General features: G+C 36.6%; 1 protein-coding gene across 7 annotated transcripts in view; it reads left to right on the forward strand.

Annotated features, from left to right (window-relative positions):
* Positions 1-22541, forward strand: part of PCMTD1 (protein-L-isoaspartate (D-aspartate) O-methyltransferase domain containing 1) — a 40691-nt gene that overhangs the window by 14865 nt on the left and 3285 nt on the right. For 2 of the 7 annotated variants that reach the window (XM_015855560.2, XM_015855561.3), the window contains exons 2-6: positions 3376-3805; positions 6579-6681; positions 18403-18574; positions 19104-19124; positions 20137-20260. In XM_015855560.2, the coding sequence (XP_015711046.1) occupies positions 3499-3805; positions 6579-6681; positions 18403-18574; positions 19104-19124; positions 20137-20260 (727 nt within the window). In that variant the 5' untranslated portion in view covers positions 3376-3498. Of the gene's footprint in view, positions 1-3375; positions 3806-6578; positions 6682-7498; positions 9349-10130; positions 10290-18402; positions 18575-19103; positions 19125-20136; positions 20261-22541 lie in introns of those variants that run through there. The other 5 variants (XM_015855562.2, XM_085537385.1, XM_085537386.1 and 2 more) reach the window with 4 other exon arrangements.

Consider the following 22541-nt stretch of genomic DNA (forward strand, 5'->3'; position numbering starts at 1 on the left):
GTTTAAGAGGTGTTTGGATGTGGTACTCAGAGATATCATTTAGCAGAGGGTTGTTAGGCTGTGGTTGGACTTCATGATCTTCAAGGTCTTTTCCAACCTGGGTAATTCTATGATTCTGTGTTCAAAATTTGATTAAGAGTTGGCACATGAAACTTGACAAAGCTTGTATCCAGTTACTGACTTCTCAGATAAGAGTGTGTGGCATGTAAAACAATTAAAATACACTCAAGTTACGGCTAAAATAAACTCGCCAACATTTCTGATATTCACACAGTCCAAGAACATTGATTCACTTACTGTGCCAGCCCTTGCCTCCAGAAAACATGAACAAAAAAACCCAAAACAACCAACCAAACTAGCAAATACTTAAGATGAGGAATTCCAGTAAAATTGATTACAGGCAAGTTAGATGCAAGTCAGAGGTATTGTGATGAGTTGTATGGCCTTTTATAGAAGCTGAAAGCTGTTGCCCTTTCATTTTTATTGTGGATATGAGAAATGCTAAGGTAAACTTGTAAAAATATAAATAAATAAAAGAAATGTAAATAATGTAGAGTGAAAAACAAATTTTTAGTTGGTTTAATCAGTGAATGAATTTCTTAAAACTTCACTGACATTCTATTTCTTAAACTCCAGCTTCCTTTGGATGTTGTATTCCAGGGTTTTCTAAGGCTAAAAGTGCATTTAGTTAATTTTAGGCAGCTTTCTCTTTTGTGATTTCTGTATCTCTATTTAAAATAATAATTAGAATGCTAGTTATGCTCTGCCTTGGCAGGTGTTGCAGTTTAAGTATCTGTAAGCTCCATAGAATGCTTTCTATATGCTTTGCGGAGTGAAGGTACGTAGAATGTTTTTACCAGGGCATGTTCTACTGTGCTTGTTTTGATCCTGGGTCAGCTGTCAAAAGGACAGCACTTGGACTAACTTGCCTTTTTTTTTTCCCCTCCAGCCTCTACCAAAATAACTTGTGTGGGATGGTTTCTTTTCTGTATTCAAAAGAAAAGAAAATACGTGACTCTGCATGTCTCTTGTCTCTGTTGGTAGCAAGTAATTTTACTTTCATAAGGCAAAAGCTTATAAAAGCATATGAACAAGTATTGGAAGTGCTTATGCCTTAAAGTATTTCTCTACTGCACAATAATTCATTTTTCATGAGAAGACTTGCAATATTAATAAATTAATTTTGCTTTACTATAGTGACTGTCTTAAAAATTACCACAGAAAATGTTTGCTAATGTCACGTGAAACAGAAAATATCTCATAGAAACTATAAAGCTTTACTTTGAGAGGAAGGACTTTTTTTTCTTCAGCGCGGTTTTGTTTTGCTTACTCATCAGTGGAATACAGAGTTGGTGAAGTTCTCCATCTGCTGGCGTGAGGTAGTGAATGCATTCAGCAGGTAGGGCCTGAAGTGATGTTTCCTAACTTTAGCAACTGTGTTAATCTTTAAACATAATGATCAAGTTTTTGCTTTTTAGTTAAAAATCTTTCTAACTGCATCTTTCAAGGCAATCAAGAATCTTGTAGAATGGAAGGATGGCAAGAGCTGTTGTTAAAATTAATGGTGACTAGAACTATTTATGTCATTTTTGGCTGGGATAAAGTTAATGTTCTTCATGGTAGCTCATTTGGTGCTGCTTTGTGGGTTGATGATACTGGTTTTTTTTGTTGTTGAGCAGTGCTTATAAAGAGACAAGATCTTCCCTGTTGTTCACACTGTCCTGTTAGGGAGAAGCTGGGAGAAGACTCAGCCAGGACAGTCTACCCAGACTTGTCAAACAAGTATATATCCTGTACCATATTTGTAGCATGCTGAAGTGAAGCAAGGAAGGTGTAATGGTTGCTTATAATAAGGGAACTGCTAGGTCATGGCCTGAACTAGTGACTGAGCACCTGTTTAAGAGGGATGGCTACCTATGGGAGCACAGGTATGTGCAATTCACCTGTGTACTGGAAGGGGTGGAACTGAGGTCCACTCTTCCCTGACCTCTTTTCAGGTCTGGTAGTTGTGAAGGAAACATCTCTGGAGACTGTTTCCCTCTGGGAGTTTTCAGTGAGCCCTTTGGGTCAGAGTAGGCTGTTATTTCCTTATTACAGGTTTATGACCAGTACCTTTCACAAATCCTCCTAAAACTGGCTGGAGATAATTTCATACCTCTACTTGCTTGATATGCTTATGTTCCTCTTCACATGTTTTCTTTAACGTGCTACTTGTCATTATGCCTTTGGAATGATACTTTTGGAAATAGACGAGTCTACCTTTTATATTGAAAGACAGTATTTTTCTTCTTCTTGAGAAGAGTCTCTCAAATACAGGAAGAAACAACTTGTGTTCATACTTGAGTTGTATATTATGTTTGATGTATTGTTCAACAAATAAAACTAGGGGAAGGAAAGGAGGGAAGTAAATTAACAGAAGGACTAAGATTCTTTATATTTTTCTTGTTATTTTGGTTGAGATGGCATTGTAAGTAGTATTAGTAACTAGTGCATTTGGGGTAAACTATTTATCTAGAACTGGTGGATTAAAACCATGTTTTTCTTTCTAATATTCAGTTCCCATTTCACTGGTGTTTATGTAACAAATCCAGATGTTAACATTTCGAATTTCAGAATTCAGTGGTTAGTATTGTAACTGCAGATAAAATACCATTCTGAAGGAATTACTTTGAAGTGAGTGTTCTATGCGGAATTCATAAAAATTTCCAGTCACTTAAAATTAAGCAAGCTAATAAAAGGTTTTAGGTGCTTAAAGAAATAGCATCTGTTTAGTTCCTTTAGATCCACTGGGAGGATTTCAGGATGGTTCACAGTTGCCAAATCCAGAACAGTGCAATTTTCTACATTTGTATTCTGATTCAGCTCCCAAGTGAATATCTGAAATGCATCTCATGGTTGTTACCAACTGCCTGGCTTTTTCTTCCACTGCATGGTTGATTTCTGAACGTGTTAGCTCAGTTCCTTTAAAGTTCGACTAAGTTTGCATATGCTTCATCTGCTCTTTGGTATTTAGTTCTCCAAACTTGTACATACCTAGTCCAAAGATGGTTGACCCCACAAGTGTAATAATGGGTGAGAGTCTCTTAATACTGTGTTTTTGCAGTCCATATAAACTGTCTTGCTGTACTGCTTGCTAATGTAGACACACAGTGAAATATTAAAGTTAAGCTGGAAAATGCTGGATTATGTTGACATGAATCTGAAGGGCAGATGTTTTTTTGATCAAGTACTGTGTCCAGACTATAATAGCTCTTCTTGAAATGATCCAATGCTAACAATGTTTCATCACCCTCTAATGACTGTTGATTTATTCTCTAGAAACTCAAGTTATATAAATTTATATAATTTTTTTTTTTTTTTTTTTTTTCCCCTCAGGATTCATTTGTGTGATGTGCTTTTGAAAGAACAACGAAGGATCTGTTGCATACTAAATGCTTTTGGGAAAACTCTCCTCCTGATGTATTTCGCAAACTAATTGAATCACCATAGAAATTCAGCATGGGAGGAGCTGTGAGTGCTGGAGAAGACAATGATGACTTAATTGATAACTTGAAAGAAGCTCAGTATATCCGTACTGAGAGTGTGGAGCAAGCCTTCAGAGCAATTGATCGTGGCGATTATTATTTGGAAGGATACAGGGACAGTGCTTACAAAGACTTGGCTTGGAAGCATGGAAATATACACTTGTCAGCACCTTGCATTTATTCTGAAGTCATGGAAGCTCTGAAGCTTCAACCTGGATTATCTTTTCTAAATCTGGGTAGTGGAACCGGATATTTGAGTACAATGGTGGGATTAATATTAGGTAACTTTGAAAATATTTATTTTAATAAATTGCTACTGCATATTTTTAGAAGATTATACAAGCCTTGTAGAACTTGCACTTCTTTAAAGTAATAATAATGATACACATAAAACTGGATTTTTGAGATATGTTTTAACAGTATTTTGTGTTATCTACAAGCTGTAGATAAGCTGTTATCTACAGATGCTTCTGTCCACTGGCATTTCACAGTGTTTCTGTTTAATAGAATAGGTTGGACTATTGAGTTCAGCTCTCTGCCTAAGAGTAACCATGTAATAGTTCATTCATTTCTCTGCTCTGTGTGAAGCTTTGTTCTTTCAGTATTCTTCCTGAACTGTGATGTCTAAGAAACTGGATCATGTATACTGCACTTGTGTTTTCATATACTTGACCTATTTTGAATGGCTTATGGTTACCTGTTGAATGCTCTTTCGCTAAACCCTATCAAGCAGAATTCTTGTCTTTCAGAATATTACATGTGGGGTTTAAAAAAAAAAAAAAAAAAAAAAAAGATAAGACTTCTCTTTGGTTATTAGATGGGCTCTCAGCCCCTTAAGGGTCACACTTAAGCTACAGCTGTTCTACATTTCTAGCTCAGGTACTGAAACATCCTTGGAGTGCTGAGAAGCCTGGAGCAGTAGCTCTTCAGCTACATTCAGAAGCAGGCTTCCTGTGTTTCCATAGTGCTTCATTTTCTGATTTTCTGTTCCCATTGATAAGAACACAAATTATGCACAGTAATTCTTATATTAGTGTTTATTTTAAACCGTAGAGTAAAGGAGTAGAAGCAGAATTACGCTTCTGATAAATGCATATGTTGCTCTGAAAGTAATAAATCCTTTTCATTTCCATGGAAACTACAACAGATACAAAGAGCACAATCAGGCTGTTTGATAGAGCAAATTCTCAGCTGCAAAACAGTTTTTTTTCAGTGTGTTCATCACTGTTAGCTATGCATTTTTGCCAGTGATGAAGAGGAGTTTGCATGCAGTACTCTCAAAATCTACACCAACAGATGACCTTCTGTCACCACCCACCACCTCACTGTGGTCACATCCACTGTTTGGTCTCCATAAACATTCAGCAAGCATCAGTGAATGCCAGTGGGTGCATTTTTGTTCCACATGAAGGAGTTCAGTGATGCACCTTTGCTCCATATGCACTTCCATGTCCGACTGCCCCTCTGCTGCCATCTGTCTTGCAGCAACAAAACAGTGTTGGTTGGAAGGTTCAGTCTCTGACATATCACTAATATCTGCTGCTGGCACTGGGGGTCAACATAATAAAATGGGAGGTGTTACTTTTGGAGCAGATCTTGTGTATGTATATTTAAAAACCCACCTGTTTTTAAACAGGTTTCAGTATGCAGTGTGAATAGTAACAGGGAACCATGTGTTCTTTGACAGTAGCTGGGTATCTTCCAATTTGACAATGTTGTGGGTATGTTTTTGCCATACTGCCAGTATCAAAATGAGATTAAATTAGCAAGTGATTTGGAAGTGGTATACACTGTACTGGTAAATATAATGATGTGTGGGGAAAAAGTTCTAAAGAGGTTACAGAATCACAGTATTGTAGAGGTTGGAAGGGACCTCTAGGGATCATTGAATCCAACCCCCCTGCCAAAGCAGGCTCCCTACACCACGTCACACAGGTAGGCGTCCAGGTGGGTCTTGAATATCTCCAGAGAAGGAGACTCCACCACCTCCCTGGGCAGCCTGTTCCAGTGCTCCGTCACCCTCACTGTAAAGAAGTTCTTGCGCACATTCGTGCGGAACTTCCTATGCTGAAGTTTCATCCCATTACCCCTAGTCCTATCCCCACGCACTACTGAAAAGAGACCAGCCTCACCACTGTGGCCCAAAAACATCAGGTATTTATAAACCTGGATCAAGTCTTTCAGCCTTCTTTTCTGTGTGATCAGTTCACTCTGGAAAGTAACAGAAAAGTTGGTTTCTGTTTTTTAAAATGAGTGACTCCTTGGCATCTGCAAAAGTACTGATGAAATAATAGAATCTACTCTTATTTCTGTTCAATTTACGGGTATTATGATATACTGCAACAGGACAGTATGTTGTATTCGAAGATTTAACTCAAAACTGTCAGAGTGTTTACAGTTCCTTAGTTCTTTTTTTTTTTTTTTTTTCTTCTTCTTCCAAAATTGATTAAGGAGTATGAGTAATTTTAGGACAGGATACATCAATGCATTTTTTTTGCTTTAAGTTATGTGACTCAAGGAATGGGAATTTTAATAGAAGAAAGCATGCTGTTTCATGTTACAGAACTGCACCTATGCTGTTTGGGAATGTGGTAGGCTATTATTTTGCAAGGAACCATTGAATAAACACCATGTAAGATAGCAGAAGAGGAATGTTTCTCTTAACATGGTGGTTGATAAATTTAATTAGATATGACTGTCAACAGGATGTACATGTTTTTACAAGTTGGAAGTATACCTGTTGAACTATCTACTTACCTCAGAATCAATCAATGCTGTAGTTGTAGTGGTATTGTGGTGAATTAACGTAATGTAGCCAGTTGCCATGTTCTGGGTGGAAGTGTTATCAGAGTAAAACAGGAACAAGACTTCTGCAAATGATGTTTTACCTTGCTTTGTTTCCTCTTAACCATCCATAATGTAGATACCAAAATATGTTTGCCTAGTGTGTTTGAAGACTTCAGTGTTTATGTGATGTTAGTACTTTTACAGGCAAAAGTACAATATTCTATGTGATTGAGCTGTGATTAAAGAAACTGCTGTTTTTATTTACAGGACCTTTTGGGATAAATCACGGAATAGAGCTTCATTCAGATGTGGTAGAATATGCCAAGGAAAAATTGGAGAGCTTCATAAAATATAGTGATAGCTTTGATAAGTAAGTATCTGATTTGTTAAGTTCACTTTGCAGCAACTTTGTTTTAAACTGACAACATCATTGCTCACAAGTTTAGAGAGGAGAGTAGAAGAGTGGCATCACACATGGTAAATGGTATTTGTCACTGCAACATAAAACTTCCAGTTTGTCAGTCGAGTTCATGAGGTAAGTTGAGGCACAGGAAAGAAGACTGAAATGTGACAGTATTCTTACTGCATTTTGGGAACGTGTTCACATGCACATGTGTGTATACTGTATGTATATGCATATATAATGCATATATAAGTGACGTGTACTATACAGTTATCTTTTATAAGGCAATTTATATCTGTTAAGTCAGTTCTTATTTCATAACTGGATGCAGTTAACTTCTAATTTACTACTATTGATATCTGATTGCATTTATGTTTGTTATCTGAAGAGGTGGACTTGGGAATCTTCATCTGTGCTCAGATACCACCTGTTCTTCCTGATTCACTTCAGGGTTAGTTCTTTTTAACTTCAGGGTTAAAGTGCTTTGAACCTTACTGGTTGGACTTAACTAAATAGTGTTTTTCACTTGTTTATAAGTTGTCCATAAGAATGTAGAACTTGGGCCTCTCTGCCCTTTCAAAATGGAAAAGAGTACTCTAGCTCAATAGGTCTGTTCTCTGTAAAAACTCTTAATAGACAGTAATTTCTCTAGCAGTAATTGTAAGGTAGCTGCTGGAAATTCCTTACCCATCTTCTCCTGCTCAGAGGGGAGCAGCAAATATTCTTTTTATCCTCTTGCTTTTGTGATAGCTTTTAAGAACTGCTGTGCTTTTGATTTTCTTAGTTGGAACTCCTTCCAGTATTTTCCTTACACCAAGCTTCTAGAGCTTTCATCAGACGACAGACCATCCTTTTTCTGCTTTCATATAAAGGAAGGCTCTTCTCCTTGGAGTGTAAAGAATCATCCTAGTGCTGCCTGTAATTAATTGTATTCAATTCCATACTTTTAGCATTAACTAGGTGATTTTAGTTATTCAATTGGCAGAATGTTGGAGGGACACAGAACTAAAACTGTGTCATGTTTCAGTATGTACATACTATAACCATTGACTTGAATTAATACAGACTTTTACTGTTAGCTGATGTTAATACTTCCATTTGGAAGTGAGAACTGTGGTCATTCATAATCATTATTAATACTACCTTAATTGCTCTATTATGTAAGATACAACTGCCAGATAATGAATTCCTATTTGTACCTGTATTCCTGTGTATGTATTCTGACATACAAAATGTTGACTTGGACTGAGAAGCCTTGCCACTTTGGTAATTAACACCTTTACCTACATAGATGAGGAGAAATTAAATTGGAGGAGAAAGCAAATAAGTACTTTGTTGTTAAACAGAATCGATCTGATTAAGTTTTGCTAATAAATACTATAAAAGTGTGGTTTGTACTTAAAAAATTTGCAAGAACCGGGGGGGGGGGGGGGGAACTAATCCTAAATTTGTGAAACTTGGCATAACTGAATTTGTGCACATGTACTGTTTGAAGGAAGTGAGTTTGTTTAATACAAGATGTAAGTATTTTCAAAGCAGAGGAAATGTGTTTTCTGCTAATCTAGAGATTGACTCTGGAGACTATATTCTAAATGATGTGTTATGTACAATGATAGCTAAATTGGTCTTTAGTTATATAGTGTTACTCCACTGAGGAGGAGGAGAAAAAAGATGAGTGAATATAATTTATGCTTTCACTAATTTACATGTACATCACTTGGCATATACTCTTTAATAATATACAACAGAAAAAATACAAAGCACTGGCTACGCAAACATCGTCCTCACCAACCTAAAAAAACGTGTCTGAATTTTTTCTTATATAAATCTACATGGTAATAATTGAACTGCTGTTGACATAATACTGATTGACTGCTTGAGTTTTCGGTTTAGTGGAAGGTTTTGTATCTCCTTGTCTGCGTAGTTAATTTTGGTTAACTGTGTATTTTAATACAGTTATTGAAGATGGAATGTTTTTTTCTGTGATTGACTGGGTCATTTATGTTTATATATAATATTTTCTGTATATATTTATATCAAATATATACAGTATATCTTCACTTTTAATCTGTATCTTAAATGTGCCAGTAAAGCTAGTTTGGATTGTTATTTCAGGAATTTTTCCTGAATTTGTAAATTGTAAAAGAAATATACTTACTGAAAGTTGTGGACTTTTGATTCTGAACTTCTGCTTTGTTTTGCTTAGTACATGGAGGTAAGATCTTCCATAGAAATAACTCATGAAATGTGCAGTGTCTGCCTCTTGTTGAAAACTGGTGTATACCTTGAAGACATACATGCTATTTGAAATCTGATTTTAACTGACAGACTGGTATGAATGAAGCTAATTTTCTCAATGGATGTATGCATTTTTGAGGAAAAATATCTTACATTTGTGATCAGTGTCTAAGGAGACTCATGGGGTATAGAAAGAGCGCAGAGAGCACATGTAATTGAGTTATGCAGATGGGATTTCTGTGAAACTCTTCTTTCTTTCCTGTGTTTTTAAGTGGATAATATTTTGCAGTCTGATCTGAAGTCTCTTTCTGAAACAAAAGTGAAAGAGGGGCTTAACCCTAAATGTAGATCCTTTAAAATCTTCAGCTTGGATCTTAAATAAATGTTTTAATTTTATTTGTGGTGTTCTTTCACTTGAAGCAGTAGTTTATCTTTGCATCTGACTTGCAACATGGAGCTGCGTTATGATTTACTTTTTTCCTGATGAAGCGAGGTGTTTTGATGACACTTTCCAGTGGGGAATGATAACAGCATTGTGTGATATAATAATGCTGTTTTATGGTTCCTGATAGAAATGTAATTACATTTCAACTACACGTGGGTTTCTTTTTAATGATTGAGGTAGGTACTTGATTAAAGTCTGTTAGCAGTGTAGAAGTAACACATAGTAATAAAGGATTTGAGATACTCTCTGTTTAAGGGGCAGTTTATCCTTCTACCGGTTGTCTGTTGTGCTGTTAATAAGAAGAGCTTTTTGTACAGCTGTTTCAGAAAGGCAGTTAATTTCAGTAAGCACTTGTGTCTGTATCCATATCCCACCAATCTATTAAAAGTATTTTTTTGTCTAAATTGAGATGGAGTTGTAAAATACTGCCTTGGTTTTATTTGGTGTATGTTTCTAGTAGAAGTAAAGGAGATTTGTTATCATCTGGAAGTATTGTTATGGTTGAGGTGTGAAAGATTTTAGGTGTAGATTAAACAAAATACTTAGTGTTGAAAGTACGTGTAAGGCTCTCTTTTGCGCTTAAAACCTTGAGGAGGGAATGCATGCCGTTTAAGGGGGAAAAAAAAAATCATTCCTTAAGAAGGCTATCTGAAACACGTTGTGCAAGTACCAGGCCCCACTTCACCTGTTTTTATTGAAGGGGAATGTGTTGTCTTTTCTGCTCCCAGTCAACTTCTAGACCTAGAATATCCAGCTTGGAGAGAGAGCCACAGGGCAAAGCTAGGTTGCCCATCTTCTAGCACCCTATCAAAAACCAAACCTGGGTAAGCTGAAGTCCCTGATGTGAAAGAATCACCAAACCTTCTCAAGATCAAAAGAAACCACTTCAATGGTAAGTTACAAGTACCCTAGTACTACTTCTGGTGTAACTGTTTTGGATTAAACTTCTTTCTGAAGTCCTGTAATAAAATTATTGGCATTGAAAAGTAGCTTAATCTTCCAAAGAAGTATTTATTTGTCTTTGTTGAAATTTAGGGCTCCTGGTTGAATGCTGCAAGCACACCTTCATAAAAGCAGAGTCGAAGTTGAAAGTTCCTTTTATATGCTCAAAGAAAAACTGCATTCTTTCCTGTGCAGTTAGGTAATTATAGCAATAAAAATCTGTGAAGGAAAAGCAACCTGTCTCAAACACATTTGTGGCCTTTACTTTTAACTTGGTCTTAGATTTGGGTAGTGGAAATATTGTGCTTTTTTTTCTTATTGCTCTAGCTAGAAAAATGTGTGACAGTAAAAAGTTCAGTGGGGTTCCTTGACACTGGAAGTTAATGTTATCAAAAAGAAAATTGGCTTTTGAGATGTCTCTTTTTCAGTTAGAGGTAGTAAAGAGAAGTAATATACGTAAATGTCATAAGCCCAGAGGCTCCAAAAGTAGCAATCAAGTCTGCTGCTTTCTAGGAAGAAAGTAAAACTGTTTTCAAAGTGTTTGAGAGTTGGAGCAATCTATATTTTTGCTCTCTCTAAACACATACAGAATATCTTTTAGAAATAAGGCAAATTCCATGGTGGACGCTACCTTTCTTTGGAAATCTCCAATTGCTGCAATTCTTGATAGTATTTAGAGCATTTGATATGTTAAAGTAGTTGAGAAAAACGGCAATGCATTGTTGCCACCAAATCAAATCTGTAGCTTCACAAAAACCCTCAGAATACAATATGACAACTTTACTGAAGCAGAAAAGCTAGTTTTATTAAAAAAAACAAAGCAAGTACTCTGTTTACAGAAACAATAAGTTTTAGTTTCTGAGACTTGCATCCATGAATTTACTGGGGTCCTGATGACAGACTGAGGTGTTGAAACATTTTTTTTTTTCACCTCCTTTTTCTCCTAGGATTGCAGGTTTCTTAAAGTTCACTGTGGAATTGATTTTAAAGATATATATATATATATATTCCTTTAGTGTACTACTTTCATAATCAGGATTTTAGATGTACTTTACAATGAAGTTTAAGTTTGTTAACCAGTGCTGAAGAGAGAGTAAGGTTAGTCATGAATATTTTTAAGGACAGGCCTTCAAACTTTTCTTTATAAATAAGAGCAGTGTTTTTTTATATGCTTCATTGAAGCTGATGACTATTAGAAATTACAAACAAGCAGGATAGCCGAACTGGCCCAATAGAAGCACCAAAGCAATTTTATTCTAAAACTGAGATAACAAACAGAAGTGAAGCTGGAACGCATTTCCCACTGGCCTACAACATTGCCTGGATGAGAAAAATAATCAGGATAAAATTACTGCATAGAAATTTTGCCAGCACTACTTCTGGCTATTTTTCTAATCCTAATAAAAAATACCATTATTGTAATGGTATGTAAGGGACTTAAAAGCTGCCACTGTAAATAGTAACAGCTGCTTTGTTCTAGAAGTTTTTATGCTTTTGTTTTTGTTTATTCTAATGTTCATAGAACACATGCAGAAAGTCCCAATAAATAAAATGTTTGCAACTTTTCAGTGAAGCATTCTAGCAAGCCATGAGAATGCATTTATACATGAGCCAGACTTGTTAAGAGCTTTAAGAAATGCGTAAACAAAGCAGAATAAAAATAGAGAAAAATTAAAAAAAATAAAAAATAAAAAAGGAAAAAAACGTGCTCTCTTGTCATTCTGTTGTTCCATTTTTAAACTGAAAGAATTAATGCTTTAAAAATTATTCTCTTATTATCTAATGTAGTTCTTAGCAATAGGATCCTAAACAAAGATCACCACCAGCACAGAACATGGGAAATATTTATTGAGGAGATGTGAAAATTTATTTCAGTGCTCTACAGTATAAGAAGCACCTTTAAATCTGGTCATTACTTGATCTAGAGTACGTCTGCGAAAACTTGATCTAGTGTACTTCTGTGAAAACTGCTAACAAGCCGTTCTGTGAATTTTGTGCATTGCTGTGGCCTGGCATATTACAAAAAGTCACCTTCACCTGTGGTTTTCAGAGTATAAGGCTTATGTCAGTTTAAAAATTGAAATGGATTACATGATCTGGAAGTTTCTTAAAAGTTTCTCTCTGGCTTTACATATATTCAGAGTAAGATTAAGAAATCGTTCTGTACAGAAGGAGCCTGAGAGTATTACATCTTGAATATAAATGAATACGGGTTGGCACTTCCTAGATTATTTGTAGCTCTTCATTCTCTGAGGATAATCACAGGAGATACTTATTTTTCAGTTTCTGTGGGTATGTTTTAGAATAAAAAGGATGTTTTTTGTGATGTTGAAAGTGGTTTGGAAGATCTATACCCATCCTAAGACATCTTTCAGCTGAAAATAATGGGTTTGGGAGAAGTTTGATTTAAAGTCAACTCTGTGAACTCTTTGATTCCCTACTGTTGGCAAATATGTACTAGAACACAAATTTTCTGTGGAAAAATTGTTCCAATATAGTATAAGCATAATTAAAATGGCTTTCTGTAGTAACTGGGCAATCTTATTAAAGTTGAAGAGTAGTCTGTAAGTTTAAATTAATGTATCTTGATCCACTTGCCCCCTAACCCTGTAATAAAAATATGCATTATCGTTTATTTTATTTTTCCCTTTTTGAAGCTCCTGAGGGGGTTATTGTGTATTCCATTTTATTAAAAAGCCTTCTGTACTACTAGAGGGGAGCAGCTTGATGACATTCATTCCCTTTGGTTTGGATTTGAGTTGATTGAACACAAGGAAGTGATTGTGGATGGCAAACCGACATCCTAAATTTATATTAAAATGGCCTTTCTTTCTGTGAGAACTGAGAACCAAGCAGAGATGGGAGTGTAGTATAATAGGCAAAAGTGTGTTACTAGCGGGTATTCTTGTATTAATTTTGGTGGTTAAGAAGTGTAAAATGTAGCTGGAGATATGCTGACTTTAAGAACTGTTTCCTTCTCTTAGGTAAAGACAAGTGTCAGCAGTTCAGGTTGTATTTTTTTTTATAAGCATCTTATAACACGTTTTACTGTTCCCCTTAAACACGAATCTGTGGATGTTAAAAGTTGTTTTTCATTCAAAGTATGTCACTTTTTGTGCCCCGGTGGCGCAAGTGGTAGGAATGCCGCCTTGCAACACGAGGGCCCGGGGTTCAAATCCCTCCTGTGGCACAAGTGGTAGAAGTGCCGCTCTGCAGCACAGAGGCTCGAATCCCGGGGATTGGACTCGATGATCTCTAAGGTCCCTTCCAACCTGCACAAGACTATTACTATTACTTTATGCCCAATTTTATTAAACTCGTTCCTTTCTAAGGAATCAAGTATATCTCCTACTTAAAACAAAACACAGCTCCTTACCTCTAGTTTGAAAATATGTCAGGATTAATAATATACTACGTTAATGAAGGCTTTCTAGGCAGGAGAGCTGAGCCCTTGAAGGATGCTGTATGTCTTCAGAGCTGGAAATAACTGGAAGTTGGATTGTCTGGGTAGGTTATATGGTAGGAGCTACCAATGAATTACTTCAGGGGGAAAAAAAACCTCTAGGATTACTAGGATTTACATATTTTGTTACCACATGAATACTAGATTGGTGGATATGGATACAAGAGCAAATAATTTCAATCTTAGTTCTTTGCTAGAAAATGTTTTTGTTTTTTTGTTGTTGTTGTTTTTTTTTTTTTAACGAAAGCTCATTTTATCCCAATAAAATGGGATAAATAAAGTGTTTCTTTGTGTTGATACCTGTGGAGATTCTTAAAAGAATGCATGTAGCAATGAACTATTCCTTAATCATTTTCTTAATGTGCTGTGGTAAAGACATAAATACTCTTTAAATCTTACAAGTAATTTTTGATACTTACCTGAAAGAAGAGTGCTGTGCCTATATTGAATTTATAAAATTTCAGTGTTGGGGGATGGACATGAAATGCCCATCCTTGAGGGACGAGTTACAGAAATGCAAGGGAGGAAAGGACAGAAGTCAACACACTTCAGGTGCTTGAAACTGCTTTACCATCTTTGTCTACTGCTAAACAACTTTTGTATGAAATTAAATTTATCCAATGGCAGATGTTCATTCATACACAGGAACACAGGTGCTATGTTATCTGTAGTAGAAACTCTTAATTTCTTTTCTTTTGGCTGCTTTCTTGAAAGTAAAATACCAGATTCAACTGAAGAACCAGATATGATTAAAATATCTATAGATTATTCTAGTTCTTTAGTACCAGGTGGTGGTGTTTTGTTTTTTTTTTTTTGTTTTTTAATTCACTCGGGGGGGGGGGGGGGGGGGAGAACATCTTGTTTATCTTGTTTTCCAGATATAATTTTTGGACCACCCTGGCTATTTAATAGTGATCAACAAAGTGTAAATAACACCTGCTGTTTCTTAAGTTGTTTTCATAGTTACATTTCAAATTGGTAACTAAATGAAATATTATCACACCTTGATTGGTAGCTTGTGTTTGCCATTACTGCAAGTTAAGGCACTTAAACCATTCCTTTTCAACCAATTCATTACTATAATAAAAATAACTCAGTGTAGCACAAGAGGAAGTTGAATATCTGATCTATTTTCATATCCTGGAGGTAATAGTATTGAAATTACCCTGCTGGATATAGTATCATACGGGACTGAAGGAATTTGGTTTTGACATTAAGTTCCATTGTAAAACTGTGATTGATGCCATTTTCTTACTTTAAAACTAATATGCTTATTATGCTGTTGGTAGATATTCCCTTGTATTTGCTAAAACTTTTGTTAAACTTTAAGGTCAGTCTCTCATCAGATGGTGGGGAGGCTTATACTTCATTGAAGTAGAGCTTAACCTTGCTCATCTTGGAGATGGTTTGGGAAAGTCAGTGACACAAATTCTCTAACTTATATTTTAGTCTTTTGGAAGGTAATTACAAATTACTAGATAACATAGATTACCCCCAAATGGTACATACATTTGTTAGTTTCATGATTCTGAGATGTGTGCATCATTTTGTGTTTAATAGGGTTGGTTTAAGATTTGGGGAGTGAGGAAGGAGTCTCCATTTCTTCAATGATGAAGGTTTACTTGCAGTGCAGAAGAACTAAGTTTTGTTGTACAACTTAACTAAATTTGAGAATTCCATATTGCTCTAAATTAAATAAACTCGTATGCATTTTTATGTCTTGTATTTTGACACTGTTCATATCATAAAGCACAAAGCAGATAATTCTGCAGGCAGCTTGAATGAACTGGCATTGGCTTTTGAACTCGAGCGTTACTCTGACTAGACACAGCTTAAAATCTTTTCCTCCCATGTTCTTCTACCCTTCTGGGTGGAAAGATCAGTTGTGTATGGCAGTTCTAGAACTATATGGTATAAATGGGCAGCCAATGTAGTACTGTAGGTTTTATCATTGCGTTGCCAAGTGAGTTGTGTCTCTTGTTTTCCATCTGACCTGAACTAAAAAGATGTCTTTTTGAATCACATGTACTTTAGTTAGGACTAATATGGGAAATCAGTCTTTCAGAAAGCTCTGAGAAATAGGTTTTAAACTAGCTGGAGCTACTGGAGTGAAGGTCATGTTAGAAGTAGTAGGCCTAACCACTATCTGTCTTTGTAATAAGCCTCATGTCTCCACAAATTTGTACTAACATAGTCCTGCCATAGTTTAATGCACCAATAGGCAGCAGACTTAGTCTCTAGTACTTAGTCTGTCTTGATTCTTATAGGTGTAATGGGAAACTTCTTCAGTGTTGTTCTTGTGTACTTCTGTCTGCAAGCTGCGGAGCTAAATGAGAAATTCTTTACAGCTTCTACTGTATTTGTAGGTCTCTGTATATAGTGTATGTTTTGCTGGGAAATGTTTTGTTACTTTGTTTTGTCTTTGCTTTCTTGGGAAATTCTTTCTATTTTAAGAGGATTGGTTTTAAGGATTTAAGGACTGTTTTAAGGTGATTGGTTGCTTCCAGTAGAAGCATTCTGAGAGTATATCTGGTCGTAACATTTTGGAGGAGTGTTGTGAGTAACAATGTTGTTAAAGTTGTCAGGCTATGCAACTAGTCTGTCCTCTGATGTTCTAAGTATATAACTTAGAACCAGTGATTGTATTGCTATCTAAAATTGCATCTCAGAAGTGCCTTTTCCTCACCTCTGCTTTTTATTATACTTTTGAAGCCCACAAAGGTACTTTGCCTAAATTTTCAAGTTAAATTAGTTTGATGCTTTACTTCAGCTGTAGACAACCTGAAATTAAAACTGTATGTTGAACTGTCTGATTTTTCACTAAATGTTAAAAAATATATGGTCCTGCATGCATTTGAGATCACTTCACTGATGAAGTGATCAGTGCTTTGGTTTTCCTGTTCTTCTGAGCATTTAACCTTTTCTAATGCATCCCTATGTATTTCTCTTTTCTTTTGAAATTACTTCAGGCACGGTTTATTTTTGCTGCCTGTTTGTATGCAGTTGGCTGCACTACCCACCTGCCACCTTTCTTTTTTTTTTTTCTTTTTAATCTGTCAGCGTTGATTGTAGCTTTCACTTCTTCCATCGGACTTGGATGAGGAAACAATAGCATGGGCTAACATTGAGCATATAAGGCAGTTGCAGCAGTTGGTATGGGATTCTGGGTATAAAGTATTTCAATACTTTGAAAATAATTCAATTGTGATTGAATGAATCATTCACTCTATCTTGAAAATGAAGCTTTTTAAGCAAAAGCATAGCTTCATGGAAGACTAATTTGTGAATGGTAGTGTAGATAGAGTCAGGTAAGCCTTATAGGCAGTGAGATCTGCCAGGCTTCAGTGTAACTGGGGTGATTATTTGAATATTGTCAGGTGTTGTAGTGGGATGACCTACTGCAAGCCAAAAGAAAATGGTTTTTGAGTGTAAACTGTAAAGCTCATAAAATGGCTCTGTGCATTTTAAGAAGTATTTAGAAGGAACAAGTTTTGAGACTTCATCTCAACTTCATCTCAAGACTTCATCTCAACTTTTGAGATGAAGTTGAGATGAAGTTGAGATCTCAACTTTTGAAATGAAGTTGAGAGGCATTAAATTTGGTACTGCCAGTGTCTTTGTCTTCTGTAAAGACAGTGTTAGATTTTAAAATTTCTCGAAGAGAACCATAAATCCTTTCTGTGAGCAACTGTGTAACATCGCCTCTTGAAGTGGTTGGGGAAGAAGGAATATACTGACTGATTTTTTTGGTGTCTGAGGGGAAATTTTGTGGTTTTTTTTTTTTTACTTTTTCAATGCAAAGATGTAGATTACGTTATGATGGCATGAACATCTTAGTCAGAGACTTGCTGCGAAGATGTGAAAAATGTCAGAAAATATCTTTGTAGTGGAGAACATATACAGCTCTACTGTGTGCACCTTTTGCTGTTTTGTGCAGTGTCAGGAGAACTTAGTTCTCGCAACTTCTGCTTTATACTTAAGTCAACTTAGAAGCAGTTATGTGACTTACATTTGCTGAAGAAAATCAGAACAGGTTTTTCTCAGAATTAATCTTTTTTTCCTTACTTTCTGGTCAAAACTTTTCCATTGAATTTATTTGTGAGGAAAACGGATTGCTCTTAAAGTGGAAAATAAGTAAAGAATTTCTCTTTTAAATGTGAGGGGAAGGTATTGGAAATTGGACTATTTCCATATTTATACAATATTCAGCCACCTAAACATTCAACAAGTGTTGATTAACATGTCTGTTTTAAAGGGACTTAACTGTATGCCTTGTCCAGAGACACATTGCAAGTCTGATCGCTTACTGTTATGAAGCCTGATGGTTTTGGTGGTTTTTTTTGTTTTTACATGATGCACTCACTGACTTTTAAAGAATTGTTATTTGGTCCTTCATTGAGTACAAACAGAACATTGCTTTCTGTTTAATATTACGGTGTTTAATGCTGATTGTTAAAATGTCTGCTAATCTTTTCTCTTTACATAAGGGAAGATGCTAAACATACTTTTGTCTTTAACTGGACTGGCTTTTCTCAAAAAAAAAAAAAAAAAAAAGATTTTATTTTGAATTGTCTTCTCTTTTTTGTTTTCTTCTCCTTAGATTTGAGTTCTGTGAACCTGCGTTTGTGGTTGGTAACTGTTTGGAAATAGCCTCAGACAGTCATCAGTATGACCGGATTTACTGTGGAGCTGGAGTCCAGAAAGACCATGAAAACTACATGAAAATTTTATTGAAAGTCGGAGGCATTTTAGTAATGCCTATAGAAGATCAGGTGACTTAATGACAATTTCCCCTTACTGTCATATGCTACATGAGAAATACATAATTGAAGAAACGTTTTAACATGTATAATTGACTAAGTTGAACGTTAACTGTTGTTGTCTTTACTCATTGTACTACTGCAATTCAGCAGGTGTTTTTGCAATACAGTCTTGAAATTGTTTTCCTTTAAATGGTGGGAAAGTTACAGTATCCTGTTAATCTGTGATAAAACTGTTTTGTTTTCAGTGGAGTTATAACTCCATTCTTAAGTATTTTAAGTATACCATTCTAGTCCTAGTGCTGCCTTGAAATCCTTGCCACACATGTTCAGTTAATATTTTAACACAACAAAACGCTCTCTGGAAAAAGAGAATTGATTTTATGTTTGTAATTAATGGTAAGAGAGATGAAAAAGTTGAGGAAAAAAGGGCATGTTTCCAGCAATTTTCAGTGTTAGTTTTTTGTGTTAGATTAGACATTTTCCAGACAGGTGTATTACTTTAATAATACTTCACACTGTTATCACTTTTCATCCTTAGATCTCAAAAGGCTTTACAAAGGTAAGTATTATTCTCCCCGTTTTGCTAATGGGAAACCAGAGAACAGAAAACTAACTTATGTAGATATCCTCTTGAATGTAGATTATTGCTAAATTGTTTGCTGGTAAGCTTTCTAGTTACCTTCCAATAATAACTCACAATGTCTCTCAGAATATCCAAGTAATTTAAATGTGGTCTGTGTCATTAAGTTTTTTAAATAGTAGAGAAAGTATTTATTGCATGAAGATACCATCAAATTGAGATGGTCTAGATTTGAAAGCAGAACTAAAACACCGTTAGATCTGTCTCATATACAGATGGTCAGGGTAGTGGAAACCGTAGAACATAAGGAGAGGCTAGTAGATGGGTTCCTCTAAGCTGGAAAGGAGGGGGGGGGAAAAAAACCTAACAAAATCAACTGAAGAAAACACACTCAGCTACAGAATGTCTTATTCCTGTGGCGTTTACATTTCAGGCAGGAGTTAGCAGATGCACAGGAAATTGAAAGAAAAATGTTGCAGATTAGTAGCAAAAGAGTGTTCTGCCTTGTTAGAGATAAACAGTTTTTCAAAATGAGTTGAATACTGTGTAATGAGTTAATCACTCTAGCAGTTTGTCTGTAGAGGTTGTGGAATCTCAGTCCTAGGAGATTTTTGTTTGTTACTTTATCAGAAAGAAGTTCTGAGTTGCTAGATTTAACTTTTGAGTTAGTCATGTTCAGTCAGGAGGTTGGACATTAGAAGTTGCTTCCAAACCCTAAGCATTCTTCAGAAAAGTTGGAGGGGGAAGCATAAAAATTACATTAGGACTTTATTTTCCAGTTACATATCTCCCCACTTCAGATTAGTCTTCTTCAGTACTCTAGTGACAGAAAAATATTTCTGGGAATATAGAAGTACTGGTTATTTGGAGAATAGCCTCTTATAAATTAATTGTGAAGCAGATGAAAATTTCACTGTTTGAACACCAGTCTGTACAGTATTGAGTATGATAAAAACATAACCATTAACTTGTTGTTGTTGTTCTTATGCAGCTAACGCAAATCTTGAGGACGGGACAGAACACATGGGAAAGTAAAAATATCCTTGCTGTTTCATTTGCCCCGCTAGTGCAACCAAACAGAAATGACAATGGCAAACATGATACTGTGGGACTGCGTAAGTGTTACTTCTACTGGCTCCCTGTGGTTCAGTGGGTTCTAATGGTGCTTGTTTTTGTTACTGTAAAGTGGAGAGGCTATCCTTTACATATGTTTGACAGAATAGGGACACAGAACTTCACATAGTGGCAGTTCACTGATAGTTTGTGCTGCTGGCCATGCTGTATTGCTGCACAATCAGTATCTCAGATTAAAATGATGCATTGTTTCCAGCTTGCTTTTCCAGACTCCTTTTCCTTTTGGATTTGGTTTCTTTTCTAATGAGAGAGATCTAACAGACTGAGGTAATACTAGGTTTATCAAAAGTACTGGTGTTCAGGTTCACAGTGGGAAAAAAAATCCTCTTTTCTCCTCCCTCTGGAAATGGGAGGAACTGGTTTACACTGCAGCTGTGGTACTGCAGAATCTTAATAGCTGAGTTCCCCTTAAGTTTGAAGCTGTTAAGGTGATTCTCACTGTTGTTTATAGTCACTGATGTGGGTGTTCTTGTCACAAAACTTTTCAGTTAGATTAGGAAAGGTATTTAGTCTCTGAAAGCACAGCTGTTGTCAGGATAAGATGATAGCATGAAAGAACAGTTCCTTGCTAAAAATTGTAGAAACATAGAATGGTTTATGTAGAAGAGAGGGTTTCAATCCTTCTGCTATAGGATATACACCTTCCTCTAGAACAAGTTGCTTGAAGTCATATCCAACCTGGCCTTGAATGCTTCCAGGGAGGGGAGGGGGCACTCACAGCCTCTGTGGGCAATTTGTTCCAGTGTCTCACCACTCTTAACAGTGAAGGATTTCTCCCCAGTATCTGCTACAAATCTGTGCTCGTCTCGTTTAAAACCGTCTCCCCTTGTCCTGTTGCCACATGCCTCCTTCAGGTTCTGGAAGGCTACTGTAAGGTCTCCGTGGAGCCTTCTCTTGTCTAGGATGAAGGGCCTTAGCTCTCTCAACCCCTCCTCAGAGGGGAAGTGCTCCAGCTCTGATAATCTTCGTGGCCTTCCTCTGGACTTGCTCCAACAAATCCATGTCTTTCTTATATTGGCAGCTTCAGATCTGGATGCAGTACTCCAGGTGGGCTCTCAAGGAAGCAGAGTAGAGGGGCAGAATCATCTTCCTCGACCTGCTGATCACACATTTCTTGATGCAGTGAAGGATACAGTTGGCCTTCTCGGCTGCAAGTCTGCACTGCTGGCTTATGTTGAATCTTTAATCAATTGACACTCCTAGATCATTCTCTTCAGCGATGTTCTCTAGCCATTCTCTGCCCACCCTTATCTATGCTTGAGATTGCCCTAACCCAGATGCAGGACCTTGCTCTTAGCTTTTTGAACTTCATGAGATTGGCCTGAATCCACCTCTCAAGCCTGCTGAGGAAGCAGGTCTTCTCTCCACTATGTCAGCTGCACCACTCAGCTTGATGTGGTCTGCAAACTTGCTGAGGTTGCCCTTGATTTTATGGTCTGTGTTGACTACAGAAATGTTAAATAACACCAGTCCTAAAACCAATCACTGAGGGACGGCATTAGTCCCTGGTCTCCAGTTGGACCTTGAACCGCTGATGGGAACTCTGAGTGCAACCATCCAGCCAATTCCCTTATCCAGTGAGTGGTCCATCCTTCAAATCCATTTTTCTCCAATTTGGCAACCAGGATGTCATGCAGGACAGTGTCAGATGGTTTGCACAAGCCTAGGAAGATGTCAGTTGCTTTTCCTCTATCCAGTGATGCTGTGACTCCATCATAAAAGGCTGCCAAGCTTATCAAGCTTGACTTACCCTTAGGGAAGCTGTGTTGGTTACTAACAACTACCTTGTCATCTTTTCCATGTGCTTTAGTAGGGCCTTCAGGAGGATCAACTCCATGTTCTTGCCAGGTTCAGAGGTGAGACTGACTGGCCTACAGTTCCCTGGATCTTATTTTTTCCCCTCTTGTAAATGGAGGTTATGTTTCCCCTTTTCAGTCAGTGGGATCTTTACCAGACTGTCATGACCTTTCAAATGTGATGGATGGCAACTTCATCTGCCAGTTTCCTCAGAACCTGTGGATGGATCTCATTGCGTCCTACGGACTTGTGGACTTTGGACTCTAGATCATTTAGAGAATTTTAGAGTTCTCTATTACCATTCTCATATTACAGAAGAAAACAACATAGACCAGTAGCATTTAGAAGTCAGCTGCAGCATAGTAGAAGTGTTTCTTGTAAGTAGCTTAATAGAATACTCTTTAAATGACTGTTTAGTTAGAAGAGGAAGAAGGAAAAAAATACAAATATGCTACTACTTTGCCA

The sequence above is a fragment of the Coturnix japonica genome, chromosome 2 (assembly GCF_054131305.1).
Source record: "Coturnix japonica strain WE chromosome 2, WE-NBRP24, whole genome shotgun sequence".
Taxonomy (NCBI): Eukaryota; Metazoa; Chordata; class Aves; order Galliformes; family Phasianidae; genus Coturnix; species Coturnix japonica.